The sequence below is a fragment of the Corylus avellana genome, chromosome ca2 (assembly GCF_901000735.1).
Source record: "Corylus avellana chromosome ca2, CavTom2PMs-1.0".
Taxonomy (NCBI): Eukaryota; Viridiplantae; Streptophyta; class Magnoliopsida; order Fagales; family Betulaceae; genus Corylus; species Corylus avellana.
In genome coordinates, this window is record NC_081542.1 from 5,251,738 (window position 1) to 5,275,163 (window position 23,426).

The 23,426-nt window shown below is 36.5% G+C and overlaps 3 protein-coding genes across 5 annotated transcripts; 1 reads left to right on the forward strand and 2 right to left on the reverse strand.

Annotated features, from left to right (window-relative positions):
- Window positions 1–702: 702 nt before the first annotated feature.
- On the reverse strand, window positions 703–10,049 carry LOC132170331 (acyl-CoA-binding domain-containing protein 4). The gene is made up of 18 exons (XM_059581271.1): window positions 9,709–10,049; window positions 9,026–9,096; window positions 8,556–8,619; window positions 8,379–8,450; window positions 7,318–7,512; window positions 7,142–7,219; window positions 6,628–6,738; window positions 6,427–6,493; window positions 6,001–6,062; window positions 5,454–5,593; window positions 4,788–4,914; window positions 4,591–4,705; window positions 3,862–3,950; window positions 3,629–3,712; window positions 3,380–3,547; window positions 2,793–2,933; window positions 1,519–1,578; window positions 703–1,165 (listed from the first exon to the last, which is right to left on the reverse strand). Exons 1-18 carry the CDS (start codon window positions 9,868–9,870, stop codon window positions 977–979), a joined length of 1,995 nt encoding a protein of 664 aa, XP_059437254.1. The 5' UTR covers window positions 9,871–10,049; the 3' UTR covers window positions 703–976.
- Window positions 10,050–12,860: 2,811 nt separating this feature from the next.
- Window positions 12,861–21,943, forward strand: LOC132170208 (E3 ubiquitin-protein ligase JMJ24). 3 transcript variants are annotated; one of them, XM_059581096.1, is made up of 14 exons: window positions 12,861–12,936; window positions 13,985–14,606; window positions 16,128–16,270; window positions 16,353–16,452; window positions 16,560–16,692; window positions 16,790–16,844; window positions 17,122–17,812; window positions 17,951–18,280; window positions 18,896–19,324; window positions 19,420–19,492; window positions 20,154–20,239; window positions 21,187–21,333; window positions 21,483–21,553; window positions 21,644–21,943. In XM_059581096.1, the coding sequence occupies exons 2-14, from the start codon at window positions 14,046–14,048 to the stop codon at window positions 21,744–21,746; spliced, it is 2,922 nt and encodes a 973-aa protein (XP_059437079.1). In that variant the 5' UTR covers window positions 12,861–12,936; window positions 13,985–14,045; the 3' UTR covers window positions 21,747–21,943. The 3 variants fall into 3 exon arrangements, with proteins under 3 accessions (XP_059437079.1, XP_059437078.1, XP_059437080.1); XM_059581095.1 differs by lacking the exon at window positions 12,861–12,936 and adding an exon at window positions 12,968–13,408; XM_059581097.1 differs by lacking the exon at window positions 12,861–12,936 and adding an exon at window positions 12,969–13,408 and having other exon boundaries at window positions 21,187–21,306.
- On the reverse strand, window positions 21,916–23,109 carry LOC132170209 (psbP domain-containing protein 7, chloroplastic). The gene is made up of 3 exons (XM_059581098.1): window positions 22,762–23,109; window positions 22,460–22,682; window positions 21,916–22,368 (listed from the first exon to the last, which is right to left on the reverse strand). Exons 1-3 carry the CDS (start codon window positions 23,075–23,077, stop codon window positions 22,056–22,058), a joined length of 852 nt encoding a protein of 283 aa, XP_059437081.1. The 5' UTR covers window positions 23,078–23,109; the 3' UTR covers window positions 21,916–22,055.
- Window positions 23,110–23,426: the final 317 nt, after the last annotated feature.

The window sequence follows — 23,426 nt, forward strand, 5'->3', positions numbered from 1 at the left end:
TACTTTCAAAAAATGAAAGATATTTTAAAATTTTAATATAAGTTGAAATCATGCATTTATTATACCTTGTAGAGAAATTATTTAAATTTCTAATAATAATATTATTTTTTTTTACTAATATAAATGCTGGTTTACTACATGTCTAATAACATTTCAAGAAGAGTAATGCTAGAAACTACATTTTTATTTCATACATAACCTATAACATGACAGTCCCAACTAACCATTAAATCAGTTTGTTACAAAAATGGGTAAATATTATATACCAAATTTTCATCCAACTATAAATGATCTCCCAATATTGAGGTGACAGTCTCAACCAATTTTTGTTTTTTTTGTTGTTAACAAGGATTTGTTCAAAGTTAGTTGAAACTGACGTATCAACAATATAGAATGATTGTAAAATAGAAATGTGATTTATAGCATAACTTTTTCAAGAAAAATACCAATCAAGAATCGACGATGATCGATAGAAAGAAGAGTTAAAAGATTTGTTTCACCAGTGAGTATATTCACAATTATTGATTTGAAAGTGAAAAACTTGCGTGAACCAGAGCATAATGGATCTCCATCCACATAGAAAGGCAAAACAAAAGTAAATTGTGACAAACTATTTCCGAGAACCTGATCTGATCACTTTCTTTACAGAAATTATTAGAATGACTGGGAATTGTTTCACGTTTCAACAATGAAAACCTATACTTCACTCAAATAATACATTTACTTCGAATTCAAACTCCAACAAAATTGTGTTTACAAGCAAAATATTGCACTGAATTACAGAACATGTATTCATGAAAACCCAAGGGGGTTTCCTTCTGACCAACAAAAATCTCATGTCTTATTTCCATCACAGTAAAGAACTGGGTTCTGTCATGGTTGGGGAAAGGAAAAGCAAAAAAAATATGTGAAAGAATTATGGATCAATGGGAACCAAATCTAGCAATCACTATTCAACTAGGCTTCTACCAATTTTTCAGGCATCATCAGCTTTTTGATCAGATGGGCTTCCAGCGAGCCAACCCCACACTCCTCCAGAGCCCTGCTTCTGTTTTGCGTTCAAGGCGGCTTGTTCTGATGCAGCCTTCTGTCGCTGGAGGAGTTCCAGTTCCTTCTGTAACGTCTCCATTGTTTGGAGCTTCTGGCGTAGTTCTGCAACATCAACCTGTCGGTGCAAAAAGTAAATCAGCAGACAATCTCATATTTCCAAGCTCTTCATGCTCACTGCACACCACAACAACTATAATATTTTATGATTTTTTGCACTTCCAGCCCTTGCTCGTCCAGGATAACGGCCTCGATTTTAATTTTAATGTTTCAGTGTTTCCATAATAGAGGATGATTCCATGTTCTACGCAAATTTCCATTTTCAATTTCCAGTTTGAAGTATTAATTCTGTAGAAAACAGCTAGCAAGGTAGTTCTAACTGTCAGGAATTTCTTGACAATATTCTTCACAGAACTGCTGGGATAACCTAGTATGACAGCAAAAAGTTTTCCCTAACCATGAGATACATACCTCCAGTTTGAAACATCTAGACTGCTCAGCAGCAAGTTGACCACGCACAGATTGGAGCTCCTTCAAGGTAAACACAATAAATTAAGGGCATTAATTGCAGAAAGGGGCAAAAATATACATCTTACAGAACACGGGAAATTGGATTATCAAAGTCAATATAAGAAAGTTTATAAGTTTCTCTCTCTCGCGCCTTTTTTTTTTTTCTTTTGAATAAGTAAACACAACTCACACACCTATATGGGATAGAATCCATAATGTTACGTCCGCCATTTATGTATGGGAGGAGAACATTTGGTCCAAAGAGCATTGGAGTAAGTTTTAAGTAAATTTGTTTAGCAGTCTGAAAACAAGTGAAAACCAGCTTCTGGATGTAGTGCAACTACAACTATGGGATTCCTAGTAACCTGCCAAAGCCTTGATTTACCTTCCTTGATGAGAAACAAACTTTAGAATTATTCTGGAGGAAAACTGAATGCCATGATAAAGATGTTAATGTTTCACAGTTTTTCTCATCTTTTCTCAGCAAAACGAGGAAACCTTTAGTTATACACTCCTATCCTGAATGATAAATTGAGCTCATATTTGGATGCCACTATTGAAATAGCTCTTCCTCTTCAGTGAAAAGTGACGAAGCAAAATAAACTTGACTGGATCAAGGTACCACTTCTGGAACCAAACAATTTGACTAAAGCTCTGTTGGTTAGTAAACAATTATTCTCAGTTATTATTTTACTTGAAAAGGATTTTCACAACAGCTTTGTTGTAAAGTTCAGCATAACTAGTTCAACCCACCCATCATCAAAGTGGAATCTCATTGGGTTCAAGCAAGTTCTCCCATCGCCTTATCTCTTACATGAAGAGAACCCACCCCAGCAATAATCTTCATGCTCATAAGGGATTCTATTTTCCTGTCACAAAGCCATTGTTAACACATGGAGTTCTAAGCTACAAGAAGCCATTGTTAACACAGAGTTCTAAGCTACAAGGGAAAGTGTACCCTTTTTACACCCCGTCTTCACCTAAGAAAAAAAACCCTCAATCCCTTATTATTGTCCCATAATCTAATCTATGTCCACAACCAAAAGTTCAAAACAATTATTATTTTCCTCCCAGAAAGGGCTTTTGAAAAATAAGAAAAGAAGCATACTTTTTTTTAGACAATTAGAAAAGAAGCATACTAAAAGAGCAACACATACTGCATTAAATAAATCTCCTTACAGATTCTGCATCAGTCAAAGAAGACATTTAGTAATATTATATGTGCAACTAGTCACCTTGTATACTTCATTGTTACGATTCTCGGCTTCTGATAACTCTTGCTTTAATTGAAGAGAGTGCATCTTCTCCTTGCTGAGTAATGATTCTAATTCTTCTTTCTCTGCCTTGAGGGTTGCCACAAGCTCACCTTTAGATTTCTGCATGAAACAAAGAAGTTCTTTGTGTCAAAAGAGCAAGTACGAGGTACATGAATAAATGAATATTGGAAATAATTTAAAATTCAAGAGTGGCATATGTGTATTTTGCAGAATTAGAAAGAGAAGTGAAAAGAGAGTGCTTCTGAAAAAATATATCCTTCTATTAGAAAATCAAGAATGGATCTGCAATTTTCAGGGTGCAAATAATATCGGGATCTTATCTAGTTATCTGGCATATAAATAACTAAGTCACTTCACTACCGGCCGGAAATAATTTGCCGTATAGGAGAGATAATTTCAGTGGAAACAGTATCTAGTATGTTTGTGTTTGTAATCTATTTATCTGCTAGGATATAGTCTTCATGTCAACAATAACATTGCAGATAGTATAGCAGCATATTTCCTGTGATCTAAGACAGGCCAAAAAATGAATTATTATTACATACCACAGGCTCTGACTCAACATTGTCCATAACAATTTCCCTAATTTTCCCTTCTTGGCCTGCATCGAACTCAGACTCCACATCTCTTGTAGCATTTGTAGTGTCTGGGACAGGAGTTTCAATCATCTTTGATTGCAAGGTAGATTTGTGGCTTGGTTTAAGAACATTAACCTAACAAAAACAACCAAAATCAGACTAAAAAACATAGCATGAGCAAGAGAAGCCACAGCTAAAGTCAAAACCACCCTTCACCTCACTGTTGTAACGACCATTGTATCCTCCAAAAGATACAAGTATGTCTTCACCATTGTAGGAGCTTACAACCAAACTCAAACCCTGCAATACAAGGCAATTAGATAATGACTTACTTCAGTAAAAACAATCTCAAGCTCAACAAGAGGCCAGGATATCTTTTCCTAAAACAGGCTATGATTTTGTTTTCAAAAATCCTCACATAAGTAATGATCTACAGAAACGCAAAATACCTCACTAGCAACTGGAACTCGTCCTTGAACAGTAGTAACCACCGACCAAACAAGTGTAGACATGTTAAGGACAACAGTTTCTGAGGCTCCTGCAAGAAGTAAACGAGAAGGAATAAATAGTCAATTAGGAACAAAGTCATAGCTCTTATTTTGTTCTTAAAACAGATACCCAAACACCAAAACATTTAAAACCAGGGAAAAAAATACAAGCAATTATTAGGAGCTAAAAGATTCGATGCTTAGGTGCCCTTCCAAATGCATTTAATGAACTGACTTAGGCCAGCACTTCAAACTCTTATCCCACAGAGTGAATACTTGTATGCTTAGACTTTATTTTTCAAGAATCCAAATTATCCTTATTCAAGCGCAGTTGTGTGGAAGATGATCCCTCTGTGTCTTATGTGGTGTATATGGAATGAAAGAAATGCTAGATATTTTGAAAATTCCACTAGGACTATAAAGGAATTGACCCATTTTTTCTTCTTTACTCTTTACTCTTGGACGGCCGCTTGGCTAGCTCCATTAGAGATTAATTTTTCTGATTTTCTCTTTCATTTCTCTCCCTCTTAGGCGCTCTCTTTTTATACCTCCCGTGTAAGCGGGTTGCGCCCCTTTGCGCTTTTTATATATATTTCATTTACTTATCAAAAAAAAAAAGCTATGCCCCATGACACTAAATCACATTTCAATCAAGTTTCTATCTAAATGTTGAACTTGCAGTATACATACCACTCTTATTGTCACCACCGCCAACAATGAACCAATTCTCCCCAACTGTCACACCTGCATGTCCAGCCCGTGGAGTTGGTATATCACCCTGTTGTGTGGGTCTTGACCATTCCATCTACACGGTTGAAATATATGAAAAATACATAATAGTTTCTGTAGACAACGAGATGGATACAAGTACAGGATGGTCATCTTACAGCTTGCAAATCAAGGACATGCAAATCATTGAAACAAGTTGCATGTGAACCACCACCAAAGATCAGAAGGTACCGCTCCGCATGTACAGCAGCAGCATGATCAGATCTCGGAGAAGGAGGCACCCCCCTGCAAAGTAATAAAAATCTGATAAGCTCAAAAATATCCCTATCTAGATACGAGTTGGGAGAAGGTAGCATATGAAACAGTACGTGTAAGATAGGAGTAAAAAGATATCGAGTACGTTTGTAAATGTGTTTTTTGTTTGAAAAAAAGGTTATGATGCAACATAAAGGTGAAGGCTGTGTTTGTCTTTTGAGGAGTGTTTTGTCTTGAATTGTTTATCAAAAATAAAATATATTTTTGTTTTGAGGACAGATAGCCAGTACATTTCTTCTCTTAAAACCCAGACTTCAAGAGATAGAAGGCAGATATATAACTTGAATTACCATCATGATACAAAAGCTAGTTAGGACTACCACCACAAATTGTCATCAACAAAGAGAATATGCATATGTGGAACAGATACCATAAAAATGTTTTAAATTCATGTGACGATCATAAAAATTGTATTTTGTATCGCTGCCATTCAAAAATAAAAAATAAAGATCCCCTTCAAAAAAGAAAAAGAAAAAGAAAAAAAGTGCTAGTGCAATTTCCAGTCTTACACAGCATCTATTTCATCCCAGGTCATTGTCTCTAGGTCAAGAATATGCAGATCATTTAAGAGAGTCCTCTTTGCATCTTCTCCACCAAAAATTACTAAGCTTGTTCCAAAAAGGGTCACTGACTGACCTCCACGTGATACCTGCAAAACATGAACAATAAGAAACACTTTCAGCGCATAAGAGAGCACCTGGTTTCAAAAACTTCCAGGCACACCCCTGCAATTTGCAATCAGGATTTTACAAATGCAATCCAAAACTTGATTTCAATTCTCACCAGTTTCAGAATACAAACCAATCTTAGCTTAAAATTACTAAGAGAGCTCCCAAATGATGGCAAAATGGGGGAATTAAAGATATGATTTTCTAGCTTCTCTATACATATCAATTCTGAAATAGACACCAAAGCCTTGAATGTCCAACTGTCTGAGGAATATTCAAAAAATGTGTGCACTCCTAATTTAATTTAAGACTTTTAACTACATCAAGGATCTCATAATGTTGATTTCAGATATTCACTAAAGATTAGACATGAAAAAAAGATACATACCGGTGCTTTGCCATAAGTCTTTAACGTTGACCATGTACAAGATTGCAGATCAAATGCCTTCGCTGTCATGAGAGTGAAAAATAGCTTAGAAATAGTATCAACAGGATAAAAACAGTGCATGTCTGCCATATGATTGTACTGCATGGCTTGCTTAAATTGTGTGTTATATTCACGTATGATTAAAAAAATTCTAAAACTTTCACTGTCATGAATCCTGATAATATATATCCATTTTTAAAGGTGAATCATGTGTCATTGAAAATTTAGGTCAGAAAATGGAAAACTATTCCATTTTCTTGCCAGATGTTTCTCTTCTAGGACTAAATATCTCGCCAGATTTTTCTCCTCTAGGAATATTTCCTATATATTCCTCAACAACAGTGACACAAACTCAGAATAAATCAAGGCAATGACATTGAGTTATACCCTGTATACTTTCAGATGGATCCTTTGTATGTCCAGCAATTGACAAAAGCTTATTTTCCCATGGTATCTATAGAAAAAAGGATAAGATCTTTAAAAACCACTATAGAATGGGAAAAAAAAATGACAGAAGAAACAAATGGATATTAAGTCAAAGTTCATATATTAGTGAGAAAACTTTGCTTAAAGAAGCTACATACTGACCAAGGAATGACCAGCACAAGGAGAAAATGTTACTGGAGATGGTGACTCAAGTGACTCAGCCCCAGCCTTCGCCTCAATCTTTGACCAAGTCCAACTTCTCAAATCCAGAACCTGCATTGTTCCTCAAGTTAGAAAGAATAAAAATAAATAAATTAAAAAATAAAATAAAATAAAAAAATTAGAGAGTTGGAATGTAAAACCAGGACTTCCGCTATAAAAGGAAAAACATATAAGAAACAAAGCTCAGAATCACAAAAGCACGAAATTAAATATCCAAAGTCGACCACCAATAAAAATATATTGAAAAGTGTCAAGAACTTATCGAGAGAAAAAATACTCATTGAAAGCAAAAAGGACCGTAACCCAAGTATAAAGAATGTAAACAGGAGATAATGACCGAAAATGCAGTACCTTAGCAATAACTGAAGAGAAAAGACAAAATGGGACAAATTATTTCTATATAGCATGAGTCCATCCATATACATGTGTGTGTGTGTGCAGATAATTTGCTTACCTGAATATCATTAAGGTAACGCCCATTATGGTTACCGCCATATATGTACATCTTGTCTTGCACAACTGCCGCACCATGCTGAAAATAAGTGACAAATGCTTTGTTCAGCATAAAGAAGAAAAAGAAGAAGAAAATGCCAGGAACAAGTCTATATTATCGAAAAGACATGCCATTACCTCATATCGGGCTTTTGGGCGTTGTCCAGATATCGGAGGTGGAATCCATTGATCATAGACAGCAACTGAATCAAGGCCTTCCAAGACAACATCTTTATCCTGAGTTTCAATCAGGCTCCCATTCTCAGCAGAAATAGTCTTTGTCTCAGGTAATGAATTCCCATTCTCAACCACAGGCTCAGCTTTTGAATCATGCTACAAAACATCCCAGAAAATTACACAAAAAAAAAAAGAAAAGAAAAACATAATAATCATAGTAGGTAAAAAGGTGATAAAGAGCTAGATTTATAGTCCCTGCTATACAGGCAAAATTGAAATATAATTATTACACTTAGGGCTCTCAACAACACGCAGTTCAATTACTCAGTTCTTCCTCTCTCCCCACTCCAATTCCAAAACAGTTATGGATGAAGAGGTTCCAGCCATTGTGAGGTGGGAACATATATAACAGAAACTATATATATATTGAATAAGTACTAAAAATTAAAACAAACAAGAATGTATGCAGATGCCCAACCAAAAATAGAGACCTACAAATTCACATTTAAAGAAAATGTCATAGATAAACACAGCATAATAAATTAAATCATCCAGTAGTATGCAACTTGCCAAAAAAAAAGAGACAGGTGATTAAAAATGGAGGAAAAGTGATGTTGATTATGTAATTCAAGATCACTGTGCAGTGGTGCCAGCAATGGTGCTAGTAGGAGGGGTCAGAATCAAGCAATGCCTGGGTGGTGGTAGTGCTTGTAGCATCAGTACAAAGGAGTTGGTTATTTGCCATGAAACAGAGCCAGCAACAGCAGTAATGGTAATGGTGTTGACATTGGTGTATAACAGCAACAGTAGTGATGGAGCAGGAATGGTATTGGTGGAGCAGGATGTGACCTTGTTGTATGGGTAACAGAAGAAAAATATTGCCCTTACTCTAATGCGTGTAGTTTTCAATTATGTGAAGTGTATGGATGAAATTCTCAATTGGCATTGATAAAAGAACCTGCAGCCAATAAAAAGAAAAGGAGGAGGAATTCCACAAAATACACAAGTTCCACGATACTCACATTCATTTGCACATCTACCACAGGCTCTGCAACAAAGTTAGATGCTCTAGAATACCAACTTGGATCTTCTTCCTACCCAAAAGAAAATAAAGCAAATAAATAAATAGATAAATAAAATTAGCTAAACTTCTACATAACGGTACAGGAACATGGCCCTGAAATCTTATTTGCAAGGACCTCCAATATTTTCACAAAAAGACGCATTGCTTCTGTGGTAGACGTGTTTCCAAGCCCACTCCAGCTGCATAAATAATAAAAATACTTAGAAAGTCAAATTCAACAAAGAAGAAACAGATACACAAGAAGAAATACATCAAACAAATCCCACAAGGGTACACCATATAGCCCAAAATGTCACAAGGATCCCATTCTTTAGGATCATCATCATATAGTATGAGAAGCCACAAAAAAAAGTATTTTATTAAAGGGGAATTTGCCTACACATAGCTTAGAAGCTCGGCTTAGCTAAGCGCCATAACAATTTTTTATGTCATTCGACCCATTTCCATTTATAGCCAAACTCAATGCGAAATACACAAATGAAAGAGCTACACTACAAGAGATGGGTGAATAAAGCATGTATCCGTGTTCAATGCATACACATTAGCCTATAAGATAACTACGAGAGAGAGATTAAGGACACGAACCTCTTCCATTTGGTATGCTCAACAACTTTCCAAGAATTAGGCTCCGGTATGTTACAAGGTCCTATCGTAGCCTGCAATTGAAACGATAACAGCAAATTCAGCAACAAATTCTTCCACGAGCATCTCGTATCAAACAGACAATTTCTCAATTCAAAATCCTAAACCATTCACCAATCAATTACTCTGCAGAAATATTAACATACTCAATCACAGATACTTGAACCGACATGCAGATTAATCACAATTCACAACAACCGACTTTTGTTTGGATGCTGAGAAGCTCAATTAGTCAGAAAAATATTCTCATTCACTGAGTTACAAGTTCTTTTCCCGCCTTTTTTCCAGCAACCAAATGCAACCACAGATCAAGCACTTCCAATGCACCAATCTCAACCCTAAAATCCAGATCTACCTTAGAAATCACATTCAAAGTACCGAACGCAAGCTATTTCCCAAACTACCAATGCTTATGAAGCACAACGGAACTCTAACACTACTCAAAAACCCGAATCAAACGCAGCGTTGCAGCACACACGCCAACAAAGTGAAATTGACCCGCAATGCACATAGCAAAAACGACATTCCTATTGATCTCGGCACAAATCACCGCAGAGAAACCGAAACGGCGCATTTCGGAAGCGAAACGCACCGGATCGGCGATGAACGGAAAGCGTGAGACGAACCTGTTGGTACAAGCCGTAAAGGAGGGCAGCGGATTCCTTGGAGAACTTGGAGGTGAGGGCCTTGAAGGTGGAGTTGGCGTCTCCGTCGAAGCCCGCGTACGAGCCCGCCGCGTAGAAACGCTCCGGGTATTGGAGCCCAGAGCTCGCCCGAGCCATCGCCATCTCCGTCTGTCCCGGTGCGCGCTCTGATCGACGAGCTTTTTAATTGGATATTTTTCAGGCGGAAACGTTAAAAGAAGAAAAAATTAGGACGTGTTTGGGTGTGGTGTGGTGGTCTTTGTTTGGCTGTTTGTTCATGCTTTGAATATTTTGATACTTGTCTGCCTCTGAGTCTCTCTCCGTTGAGTTATATTCTGCGATTGGATCTGATTTTATTTCATCCAAAATAATATTTAACCCAACAAAACAAAAAGAGAAAGGATTTTATTTTCACTGGGAACACGAGTCGTTAGAAACTGACGAGACAGTTTGTTAAATTTATAAATTATACAATTCTTTTCACATCATTATAATATTTGCATGCGAATTATTAATTTTAATATTTCAAGAACATTGGGATCCTAGTTTTTTTTTTTTATTATTCAACATAGAAACTCATGTTTAATTAGTATATATGCATACAATTTTTTTGAATTTTATTACAGTTAACATGTGAGTTTGTATATTGTATTTTTGCAAGTTATATGCATACTTAAGGGTTTTTTTTTTTTAATTAAACTTTTATTAAATGTATTTTTGTCGTTCAGGAATACTAAATTTTTTTAGTAATTTGGAAGACATTAATGTAATCCAAAATTTAGAGAAACACTGACAATCGAGTGATATTTGACGGCTCAAGTGCAAACTCATTTAATAAATTGGTTATGATCGGTTGGCCCAAACGCGCCCATTGGACTAATTATTTGAAACTAACTCAAATAAATGAATAACATGTTTGATATATCAACTCGTTAAAGTTTTTGTTTTTATCATAAAAGGAAACAACAACAACAAAAATTTATAATTAAACGGGTCGAACATGTAACCTATGGGTTGAACGGGTTGACATGTTTATTAAACGTTTAATTCGGGTTGATTAGAATTGATTCGAACTCGATTGTAATAAATACTAATATAGATAATTTTGTGTCAAATTCGTATAAAATTCACAAATTGTATTCAAAATTAACATACCTACTCAAAGTTGCTACACATACGTAGTACGAGACTAGGAGTAACTTGCGTGCTGCATACATGAGACGTAAAATTAATGATATATTACTCCCGTATCTAATACAAAGTACTCAAACCGTTTTTTTTTTTTTTTTTTTTTTTTTCTATCAAATAATGGGACTAGGGTTACATGGAATAAAACAAACTAAACGGGATGGGCTTCCCAACAACAAAATCTAAAGAGAAAAGACAAATACATAGATGAAAATAAACAATAGGCAATGGAACCAAGAATGGATCCGAGCCTCTCTAGTGAATGCACGAAGTGGTACACAAAAGTAAAAGGGCTTGGTTAGAAGTTCTTTAAAGGCAACTACCACCATTAAGTGATTGTTGCTGAGAAAGCATTGCCAATAACAGAATGAAATCCATTGTCGAGGAACAAACACGGATTACAAAAGTCTCCATAAAGTATATGAACTTGCGTCCGTAATAATTGGTTGAAGTTTGTCCTCGAGGGGGAAAAAAGGCATAACATTATACATTCAAGTAATGCTATTAGAATAATGTACAAGTGAAAGTGAGCTTTTAAATCAACAAAGCTTATAAAAAAAATATAAAAATTAATTTTCAGTGTAACACTGCTTCAATTATTAGGGGTGGGCAAATTAACTACATACCAATTACCGACCGCATACTGACGATGATCAAACCAAAATTAACCGTTAACTCACTTTTGTGGTTCTAAAATTAGTATGAATTTTTTATACTAACGTCGGTTCGGTTCGATTCGGTTAATCGGTATAAAATCATTTTTTATCGATTAACTAAACCGAGCAGAACATGCATAGTAAAACTACGTCATTTTGACATTTTAAAAAAATTAATTAATTAAAACTCAAAATGATGTCGTTTTAAGCTTGTATATAAACTTATCTTTCATTTGGAACCCTAACCCTCATCACACTTGCTGCCCTCTCCTGCCTCCTGCCTCTTTCTCACGCCGCGCGGCTGCCTCCCTCGCGCCAGGCTAGCCTGCGGCTCTCTCTCTCTCTCTCACTCTTTCTTGTTGCAAGTGGCAAGCCTACCATGTCCGGTGGCTTAACTTCAACAGATTTTCTCTTTTCATGTATAGATTTTTCGAGTTACTTCATTTATTTGATTTTTTATTTTTTGAACTAATTGAGGGTTTCAATTAAAAAAGTCAACAGTTAACCGATTAACCAAATTTTTTGAAATACTTTCTTATCGAAATGCTATCGGTGAATTAAACGATTTAACCGACAGTTTCGGTTAACCGGCTAATAATAACTTTTCCAAATCGAACCGAACCGATACCCACCCCTATCAATTATATAATAAACTTAAACAGTATATTAAATAACATTTTGTTAAACTAAACAACAAAAGACCACTTGGTCACGGTAGCAGTGCTTGGTGTCTTCTCTGTAGGCTATTCCGGTCTCAATTTCTGGCGGGTTGCTTTATATTTAGTTTGTATATCTAGATCTAGATCAAGATCTAATCTCTTAAACCTTATATTTCATTGTATTCTTCAGCCAAGGCGTGTCTTCCAAATGAATGTTTACGATGCCGTATTCATCCGCTGCTGCTTGTGGGGTTTTTGTTTTTTTTTTTTGTTTTTTGTTTGTTCTAGCCTTCGGGTTGAGGATGAATTTGTTGCCATGGCCTTTGGGTTAAGGATAAAGTAGATCGGTCTGGAGGCTTAACTCTCACGCCCGGATTTTTAGTTTCTAGTTGTTTTTTTTATTTTTGTTTTTGTATTTGGGCTACTTATGTCATAGATCTAGTCTGCACAAAGCAGATATGTTCCTTAAATATAATTATGTATGCGTTAGCGGAAGCTTTTAGAGCTGTACTAAAAAAAAAAAAAAAAACCACTTGGTCACATTTATCTCATGTCCTTATTGTTACGGAGATTGTTGTACCATAAATTGTTGAAGCCACCGACAAATGGACTAAAAGCAAAACCCATTCGTGCATATTGTAGTTAGAGTGAGCACCGAGCAGCGGCGCCATGGATTCTTTCCAACAAAACTCTTTCTTACTTTAGCGGTTGGGTTCTACCCATCTCGAGTTACTTGTGTTCCATAACTATTGATTATAATTTTTTTTTTTTTTAAATTTTATATATTTTTAGAGGAATTTTAAATTTTTACTGGTACCCATTTTTTTTTTTTTAAAAAAATAATATAAAAAAAATTCCTGAGCTTTGCTGGTAGTCTGGTACCGACCCTACCTGGTTAACCTGTACACATTCTGGAAAACCAAGAGGGCAAGACGGAGCAAAAATTAAAGAGCAAAAGAAAAAGAAAGAAAAGGAAAAGAAGCATAAGGAAGGGAGTTTGCAACTGGTGGGACTGACAGCGAGATTGGGACTTGGGAGAGATAGACGTGGCCCTTTTTCATTGAAATTCTTAAATTTCTTTTTTCACTTATCCTTAAACATAAATTGTGGGGACTTTCGAATACTCACGTTGTCGGGTTTCTCTCTTATTTTCAACTCTGTATGAAACCCTAGTTTCAGGTACCTCTCCCCCCCCCCCCTCTCTCTCGCTGGCTTGTATGATAATTATTGTCTTTCTGTTATACATATGTGTGTGTTCTTGAATTTAAGCCTTTTAACAAGTTCTTGCTTCTTCAAGATTGACTCTTTTTTTCGCTGTATATAAATTTTTGGGACAAATGCTGTTTGTTTTAATCTGGGTTTCTGAAATTTTTGCTTTTGCTTGACCCATTTATTTAATTTTTAAACTATTTATGCTGCTTAATTGATTTGTTTCATGCATTATGTTTAGGGATTTTTGGATTGTTAGAAACCTCAATTGAGCTATATGTGTTTCCTTGCACTGATTCCAGCTTGGTATGTTTGCTGGTCGAACCATCTTGCTGCATATATAACAATTTTGTTGTATCTCATTGTTTTGTGGTGGGTTTTGGATGCCTTCTTTCTTCATCTGTGCATGTGGGCTTGTGTTCCTTGACAGTTGGCCATTGCTTGTTGGTTTCCCACGTTTGGTTTATTTTGCATGTTCAGCATTGTTTGATTGCTTTATACCATTTGTTATGATATGCGTGGTAATTGTTAGATGGTTATTTGCAGGTTGCTCTTGTTAGTGTGGTATTCTGAGTGTTATATCGCAGTTGGTGTTTACCATAAGGTGATGGATCATCCACGCTCAACCTCTGGGAATGGTGAGGATAATGTCGGAATTCCAGATGATTTGCGTTGCAAGAGATCAGATGGGAAACAGTGGAGATGCACTGCCATGTCCATGCCAGATAAAACGGTATGTGAGAAGCATTACATCCAGGCAAAGAAGAGGGCAGCGAATTCTGCAATGAGAGCTAATTTAAAGAAAGCCAAGAGGAAGTCAATAGGCGATAGTGATATTTACTTGGAGAGTAAGAGTGATGATTTTGATGAACCACTTGTGAACACAAAAGTTGAGGATTATCCTCCAGTCTCAGGGAAAAAGTTGTTTGAGAAGGTATCAAAAAATCAGTTTGAGAAGGTATCAAAAAATCAGTTTCGCTATTCGCCTGAGACGCCCCCGATGAGGAGTTTGCCTGTCCGTAATCCTCCAAGGACAAATGAAAATTTACAAAGAGATGCTGGACAATTTGAAGAAAACTGGAGGTCTTATAAGACACCGACCGCTTCTGCCATGGAGTCATCCAAGAACAGATCACAAAGGAGCTTTGATGCTAATGATGCCACAACGGTGAGTTGAGTTGCAAAACATGTGGCTGCATTTCTTAGGATAAAATATATATTTGTTCCCCCGAGTTGAATAGAAACCATTAACTAATATTCTTAATATTAGTTCACTCTTTTGATCTGTTAAATTTTAGATTGGAACTTTCTAGGAGGACCTTTTGATAATTCCTGTGTATTTGAGAAGTTGTTCTTCCTTTTCTGATAAATTGATAAGAAGAACAAGAAGACAGCCTGGAAGGATGGAGTAAATGCACTGTTATAAGTGTGGCTGAGGAAGTTTCTTTTATACTAATAGATATATTCCGCAGTAGTTAACATATATGACACCATCTATGTTAAATTGTATCTCATGCTTTTAGCTGCCCTTGCAAGTATGAGAATAAGATGCTCATCTCTGGGGTAGAATTACAAATCTTTTTAATGGTATGGGTGATATCCTCAGACCCTTTTTTTAATAATTATTTGTTAATTGTTTACACTCTCTCAAACTTGATGAGTTCTGCTCAATAATGGCATTACAGCTGTTAGCACCCTGATTAGTGCTATTTAAGGAACAAAAAACCTTGGGTCCAGCTGTTTTACTGTCTTTCTAGCCAGATGACCCTATGAGCTCCCTTGTTGCTTATTTGTTCATCATCACTTTGGTAAATAGTAGGGACAAGACTGAAACATACCATTTAAGCCACATGATGTGAGAGATACATTATAGATGTTTGGTTAAAATCTTTAATCCCACTATTGTCAAAGTAGAGCCTTATCTGTAAGAATGATGAAGTAAATATCCAATTCTAATATTTGATTTTGTTCCAGGAGATTTTGAGTGTGTCCATCACTCAGGTCACCTTTGGTAGGCATGAATAAGTCTAGGAATGGAATAGCTATTATGTTGTTTGATTTCTCTATTACTCCTAGAAATATTTCTCATTTTGAGGAATAACTATTCCTCCCTAAAAGGATATGAATGGCTATTCCCCCAGGAATGGAAAAGCCCTGATATTTTTTTTTTTGTTGAAAAAAAAATATCTTCATGGGTGGTCGACCCCCCCCAACCAGAAGCACCGGGGGTGCTCGCGCCAACCCTGGAGCCCCTCGGCATCCACCCTGAGGAGCTTTGGGGTGGTGCGACCACCCTTGGAGCTTTTGGTTGTAGTGGCGGACCACCCCCTTGACATTGAGACTATTTAGAGCTATGGCATTTTAGGAAATTTGGGCAAAATATGATTCGATTCCAATTAAAAAATTTGGTCATTCATGAGTTGTCACCAAACGAAAGAATAGGAATGGTCATTCCATTCCAGCCTACTGTACTCCTAGTAATACCCGTTCTTATTCCTAAAGAACATTCAAACGTTGCCTGTGTTAGTGTTAGTTAGAAATCCTTTCTTTACCACTTAGTATTTTAATCCTTTAGTGTTAGTTAGAAACCCTTTCTTTACCACTTGTACTTTAATCCTTTAGCATTAGTTGGGTAGCCTTTCTTTACCACCTGCGTAATCTGACACTATGTTTTACAATTTTTTTCCAGGAATACTCTGATGGGAGCCTGAATTCCTCTGAAGATGCCGGTGGGCAAACTTGCCACCAGTGCCGAAGGAATGATAGAGACATAGTTATTTGGTGCCTCAGATGTGACAAGAGAGGATATTGCGAAAACTGTATCTCCACATGGTTAGGATTTGACCACTTTAGATGTTAGTTAGTATTCTTGTTTCAAATTTTACTACTTGCTATTTATGCTTGAATATCTTAGGTACTCGGATATTGCATTAGAAGAAATTCAGAGAATTTGTCCTGCATGTCGTGGCACTTGTAATTGCAAAGTGTGCTTACGTTCAGATAATTCGATAAAGGTATTTTATTACACCATTAAGTTTCAGTAATCTTGTGAAATATGCACACCAAGATTCGCTGGGTGTGATTCTCTGATCTCATCACTCTTGTGTTTTTTGAGTTTCAGGTAAGGATACGTGAGATACCTGTGCTAGCCAAGTTGAAATATCTCCATTGCCTATTATCTTCGGTGCTTCCTGTAGTTAAGCAAATCCATCATGAGCAGGCCTCTGAAGTAGAACTAGAAAAAAGATTGCATGGTAAGATGCCTTTGATGCCCCTAGTGGCATTAAATTTTCGTTGGTTTATATCCTTTATACATTACTTGACCAATTTTTATGTACATATATACTTCAGGAAGCGATATAGGTCTTGCCAGGGCAAAACTGAATGCAGATGAGCAGATGTGCTGGTACCTTAAGAATACTTACAAACTATTTGGATTAATATTTCCTGGTTTATAACTAATCAAAGTCTCAAAAGTATTTACTTAGTGTACAACTTGATTTCATTGCATCTGATTTTTTGTGATTTATCTTCACTGGTAAAGGAACAAGATTTTTTCTGATCAGTTTGTTTGATGTGTGTCTCCTCTACTTGCTGTGGTTTATTTATAGGTGGAGAAGTGTCACATACCTGTATGTTCTTGTTTTAAAAGACCGTAGTTCAATCTGATGTTTTTCTTGCAGCAATTTCTGTAGGATACCCATTATAGATTATCATCGGCATTGTACAACTTGCTCATATGATCTGTGCCTTAGTTGCTGTCAAGATCTTCGGGAAGCATCTCCAAGTGGTGTTAAAGTAGAATCGGTAGATAATGAGATTGATGGGAAAAGTCAAGAGAAAGCAACTGTGTCAGAGCAAGTGAAAGTATCCAAACTAAAACTAATATTACCAGATAAGTTTCCTGGTTGGCAAGCCAATAGTGATGGCAGTATTCCATGTCCCCCAAAGGAGTATGGTGGCTGTAGTAATTCATCACTAAATTTAAGCCGCATTTTTAAGATGAATTGGGTTGCAAAGCTGGTAAAAAACGTGGAGGAAATGGTTAGTGGCTGTAGGATCTATAATCCTGGCAGCCCACAAAAGATTGGGTTGGACGATCCCAGACTCTGCCAATATGCTCATAGAGAGGACAGTGATGATAATTTCTTGTACAGCCCAACATCTGAAGGTATCAAATCTGATGGGGTTGGAAATTTTAGAAAGCACTGGGCAAGGGGTGAACCTGTTATTGTCAAACAGGTGTTTGATAGCTCATCCACTTCAAGCTGGGATCCAGTGGTTTTATGGAGAGGGATAAGGGAGACAACAGATGAGAAAATGAAAGATGAGAACAGATTAGTGAAGGCCATAGATTGCTTAGACTGGTCTGAGGTAGGCTCTAACAGCTCTGTTCACGGCTTTTCTGTTTTCTCTCATGTCTCTGTTGATTGTACTCAAATTAATTTTATATTGGATAAATTTTTAATTGTTTGATAATGTCAATTAATTGATGCCATGATATGATGGCAGGTTGACATTGAACTTGGTCAGTTCATAAAAGGATACTCTGAGGGACGAATCCATGAAGATGGCTGGCCAGAAATGTTAAAGTTGAAGGATTGGCCTTCCCCTAGTGCATCTGAAGAGTTCTTATTGTACCAGAGACCCGAATTTATTAGTAAACTGCCCTTACTTGAGTATATCCACTCAAAGTGGGGTCTTCTAAATGTTGCTGCGAAGTTGCCTCATTACTCCTTGCAGAATGATGTAGGACCTAAAATTTTTATTTCTTATGGGACCTATGAAGAACTTGGTAGAGGCGATTCAGTGACCAATCTCCATTTCAATGTGCGTGACATGGTAAGTTATTACTTCTTCCCCTTTCTCATTGACCTATAGTTGGTTATGTTGGCTGTTTAAAACTACTACTTCATATCAAACCACTTTGTCTTATATGAGGTTTGATTGATTATATTTATAGCTGTATTTTTTGTATACTTTTGTTCTTAAAATATTAAGAGTTAACAAATGAGAAAAACTCATATTGCTTTGCTTAATCATGTATGCATCTCAAGTTATAATTTCTTATTTCATGGTTTGCAATTTGTATATAACCATAACTGCCCTATTATACATTAGTTATAAACTTATATTGTTTATGTTCTTTGGAGACCAGACTCTTTGATTTGAACATAATATCATTACTCAGTTTTCCAAGTTTTATAAACAATCACCTGGTAACTCCAGGACCAGATTGTTATGGTTATTTGAATTTAATTAGCTTTAATTCGTTAAAAAATGTGTCATAATCTAATCGATAAAGCTATATGGATTGAAATCCCTGAAACCATGTGTACCTGGAGTCTAATGTCATGAGCTTTTATGTGATTCTTATCCTCTATTGTGTCATCTGATGTAAACTAACCAACAAAGTGATAAGTCAAAATGAATTGACATCCCCAGCTCTATCGTCAGGTATACCTATTGGTGCATACATGTAATGTGAAGCGAAAGGGTTGGCAGAAGATGGAGATTCAAAAGATACAAAAATCCTTTAAGGAATATGAGGTGAAAGATTCACTGCAGGATCCACAAGTAGGTTTGGATGAGGGGAAGTCATCTGATATATCACTTGATGGTCAAGGTGTGCAGAATGTATGTGGGGCAAAACTGGACGCAAATGAAAATGAGTCGATGGTGGATCAAGGGCTTGAAACTATTGACGTTGAAGAGAATAATGTCAATTGTGAACAATCCAACAGAGATGGTGAAGATGTCTGTGAAAAGACTCATCCTGGAGTTCTTTGGGATGTGTTTCGCAGGCAGGATGTTCCAAAGTTGACTGAATATTTGAGAATTCATTGGAGGGAATTTGGGAAGCCTGATTGTGTATTAAACCATAATGTAAGTTCTGATCTTATAATCTTACAAAATATACTCTTTTTCTTAAAATGTAATTGGCTTATTGCGTGCTCCTTATCGAACTTTTTGAATCTCAGGTGAAAAGGCCTCTTTATGATGAAACATTTTTCCTGAATGAGCATCATAAAAGGAAGTTAAAGGAAGAATTTGGTAAGGACAAGTAACAAATATATATATTTTTTTAATTGTTAATCAAGCTTTGAAGGAGATAGAAATTTGACCTTTTGACTTGAGCAGTATGTTTGAAACAGGTGTTGCACTTTTTAAGACTTCCATTTACTGTATTAATTTTAGGAATTTTCCCTACTATTAACTGTATTCCTCTTAAGGTTTTTTCTTGAAAAGAGAAAATCCAGTTTAATACTGGTTTTCATGTTCATCTAATGTGCTGAGATATTTAATATGTGATTCCTGACTGAAGTATTGCAGTGATCCTGAAATGTAATGATCTGGACAAAATTACGGAAAAGGCAATCGCTTAGAATGAGTTTTGTTCAAATTGTACAAAACAATGTTTTTACAAAAGGCAGACACCTGTGGATCAAAAACTTTGCAGAACATCAATTTTTCGTTTAAAATAAAGTTTGTTCTTTGCTAGTAGGACCCTTTTCTCTATGTAATAGCTGCCCCATCAAGCAATGCTCAAAGTCACTTCAGACTAGTGGAGAGTTCAATCTTTAGAGTTGCCATACTAACTTATTTTAATCTTTGTATCCTAGTGATGTGTGTGTGTTGATGATGTTAAATCATGTGTACTATCTTGGACGTTTCTGAATGCTTGTTTAAAAATCTAAAGAGCACTCTTCCTCAGGAGTTGAGCCATGGTTGTTTGAACAGCATTTGGGGCAGGCTGTATTTGTCCCTGCTGGGTGCCCTTTCCAAGCGAGAAATCTTCAGGTGAGTTCACTATGGTTGATTACCTTCAGAATAGGATAACTGATGTTTTTAAATGAATCCAGTATTGCATGTTTTAACTTGAAGTACTGAGTTTGAAAGAAATAATGTTGTATCGTTCTATTCATGATTGGAGTATTAATTTGGATTCTCGTTGAGAGACTGAATTGTCTTTGATCTTTCATTTGTTAGAGCATGTGTCTGGAATAAAGTAGAAATTATGTTTTATTATTTTCTTTAGAAAAACTTCACTACCTCCTTAAACTACCACTCAGTTTGCGATGTCTCCAAACTTTCAAAATTTGCAATGTACCCTACCAATTTGCTAAGCCCATTCATTTGCCCCTATCCGTTAGGATTTTTTGTTAAATCCTAACAGAGGGCTCACATGCATTTCACTTGACCTATTTTGTCAAGCACAGACCGTTATAACCCCACTAAGATGTATGAAAGTACAACTATGCCATTGGATTGAAAAAAAAAAAAAAAAAGAACTTCATTAGCCATGGGTTTGGAGATTTTATTATTATTATTATTATATTTGAATGGTATTATTGTCACTTTGGGTTGCGCTATTTTTTGTCATTTATAACAAAAAACCAATTGAGGGGAGGGTTAAGTGAAAGGGTTTGGTAGATTAGTGTACATTGTAAATTTTTGGAAAACATTGCAAATTGAGCGATAGTTGAGGGGGGTAAGTGTAGTTTTCCTATGTTTCTATTTACATATATATAAACAAATCCACATCCCTTTTGATCACTTTCTCAGCATTTGCAATAGATGGTTTCTGAGAAATGCCCTTTCAGTATTTGTTAACATTTATGGAACTTTTTTGAATTTTTAGATGGGATTAATAGCAAATAGATTCACTGATGTTAATATTTCAGATGTCCAGTAGAAACTTGGTTTGTACCATTATGTTGATGTTGCTTTCCATGTAAAATTTCCAGTCCACTGTTCAGCTGGGTCTTGATTTTGTATCTCCTGAAAGTCTGGGAGAGGCTGTAAGATTGGCCGAAGAAATCCGCTGTCTTCCCAATGACCACGACGCAAAACTTCAGGTGTTGGAGGTCAGACAAAGGAAATTTTCCCTAGAAGTATTCAGTTCCTTCCTTTTTCATCTCTGTCCTTATTTTTTATATTACCTTCAAACTTTTTAATTCCTTTTTTCTTTTCTCTTAAACAATTATTGTTCTCTTTATTTTGGTGAAAATTCTCATTTCTTTTGTATTGGGTTCTTACACAGGTAGGAAAAATATCACTTTATGCTGCAAGTTCAGCTATTAAAGAAGTCCAGAAATTGGTCCTTGATCCAAAGTAAGTAAATCAAACTTTAATTTTGTTATATCTTTGCTTCCATCTTTTTCGTAAATGCTGATGAACTATTTCTTCGTCTTTCAATGGCAGACTTGGTGCAGAGCTTGGATTTGAAGATCCCAATTTGACTGCAATGGTTTCTGAGAACTTGGACAAGATGGTTAAGAGAAGAAGACAGATAACTTGCGCTTGAATTTATGTACAGTAATTGTAGTTTAGGTATAGAAGTCCAGTGTTTAAAGAGCTAATCACAATTATAGATGTGTTGTATGTAATTTTCTACTCTCATGCTTACAAGCTGATCTCTTTGATTTCAGACATGGTGCCTCAATGATGCTGCCATTGTTGTACGTAGTAGAAAATGAAAAAAAAGTCGACTTTCTCGTTAAATCATGTGTTTCAAGGTAGAAACTTTACTGCTTTATTCATCCAAAAAGAAAAGATAAAAAGAAAAGAAAAAGAAAAAGAAACTGCAGTGCTTTCCTTGTATTTCTCCTTCTTATCAGGAGGTCAGAGTAAATGAATGAGCAATTTTCTGGAAGTCTGATTTCACCTCCGGCCATGCTGATTCTGGTGCCTGAGCATTTAGAGTGAAAAGCCGGCCGCCACGAGAGCAACAAACGGCAAGATTATGCCTGCGGAACGAGGGGCTCTCAACTCTGAATTCCAGCTCATAGTATTTGACATTCTGTACAGGATCCTCTCTTAGAGTTGATTCTATCAATGACCCTTTAACATCAGGGCGTCTGCTCGATCCTGTGATGCTCCGAACCACTGCTTCTCCCACTTCTTTTGCTCCTCCAAATGCTTCAATTCTATAAATATCAAGGCATTGTCACGTCAGTCCAGTAGAATGAGAGTTTGGGATATTTCAATGCTAAATGAACAAAAAATTAGAGTACTCACGAGAAGTCTGGAGGAACCGTAGACACAATGACGCTAACATTGAGCTCGCCGCGAGTTCCGGGCGGACCAAATGCAACAACTGGTTCATTGATACTCCGTCGCCGGTTGTTGGAATTGGCCGTGTTTATGGGAGGTGGATCAAGTGCTCGTTCAGATTCTGTTTTTTCCACTGCTCGATATAACAGCGTTTGATCTCCAACCCATTTTGCTGGGTATATAAATTCTGTTTTTTGCAAAGCAAATACAAAATCAAAGAAACATCTCTTGACAACATTATAACATATATATATGAACTTACTAACCAAATCCTTCATTTGTCTCAACGCAACGACTGTACCCTCCAATAGGATAAATCAAATCCAGCTTAAGGTTCCTCCCACTTTCCGGCGATACCCCAAGAAGAAAACTTGTTAACCCACCAAAATTTGCACCAACAGCTACTAGAGAAGCTGACCCAACACCAACTAATAGCCGCCGCCTAAATGTCGTTTCTAGAGGTGCAAATTGTTCTGCCGGAGACCGTCCCGGTCGGGTTTTCACCTCTTCAACACTCCCTTTTGGGTCGCCGGAGGATTGTGTCGTAAAAATCCGGTGAAAATGTACATTTTTTGCATGCATGGTGATGGTAGTAGTAGTTTTGCAATATTGCCATGTCTTGCTTCTATTTTGTTGTGGGCATTGCTCGTTATGTAGGTGGGACATGATCCACAAGGTATTGCACATTCCCACATTTCAATAGATTCTGTATTCTGACCAATAGTAGCGTGCCATGTTGCACAATTTGGGCTGTTTTAGTCATTCTTTGGAAATAGAGGGTAGTGTGTGAGAAGAATTTTGAAAGGTGATTGAATTTGATTGGTGGTGCAAATGATTTCAACGATGGGTGGAGGATATCTTGGTTTTCACTCCGTGATAATGCTTATCTAGTTTTGGTGGTTCTCATTGTTTTTCGTTTAGCACTCTAGGA

Excerpts from the sequence above, each read along its gene's own strand:
- LOC132170209 (XM_059581098.1), bottom strand. The coding sequence starts at position 23,077 with ATGCATGCAAAAAATGTACATTTTCACCGGATTTTTACGACACAATCC. Across the intron at positions 22,683-22,761 it reads TGAGACAAATGAAGGATTTG|AATTTATATACCCAGCAAAA; the intron begins GTTAGTAAGTTC and ends TGCAAAAAACAG. Across the intron at positions 22,369-22,459 it reads ACGGTTCCTCCAGACTTCTC|AATTGAAGCATTTGGAGGAG; the intron begins GTGAGTACTCTA and ends TGATATTTATAG.
- LOC132170208 (XM_059581096.1), top strand. The coding sequence starts at position 14,046 with ATGGATCATCCACGCTCAACCTCTGGGAATGGTGAGGATAATGTCGGA. Across the intron at positions 19,325-19,419 it reads ATTGTGTATTAAACCATAAT|GTGAAAAGGCCTCTTTATGA; the intron begins GTAAGTTCTGAT and ends TTTGAATCTCAG. Across the intron at positions 21,334-21,482 it reads AAAGGAAATTTTCCCTAGAA|GTAGGAAAAATATCACTTTA; the intron begins GTATTCAGTTCC and ends GTTCTTACACAG.
- LOC132170331 (XM_059581271.1), bottom strand. The coding sequence starts at position 9,870 with ATGGCGATGGCTCGGGCGAGCTCTGGGCTCCAATACCCGGAGCGTTTC. Across the intron at positions 8,620-9,025 it reads GAGCATACCAAATGGAAGAG|CTGGAGTGGGCTTGGAAACA; the intron begins GTTCGTGTCCTT and ends TTATTTATGCAG. Across the intron at positions 5,594-6,000 it reads AGACTTATGGCAAAGCACCG|GTATCACGTGGAGGTCAGTC; the intron begins GTATGTATCTTT and ends CATGTTTTGCAG.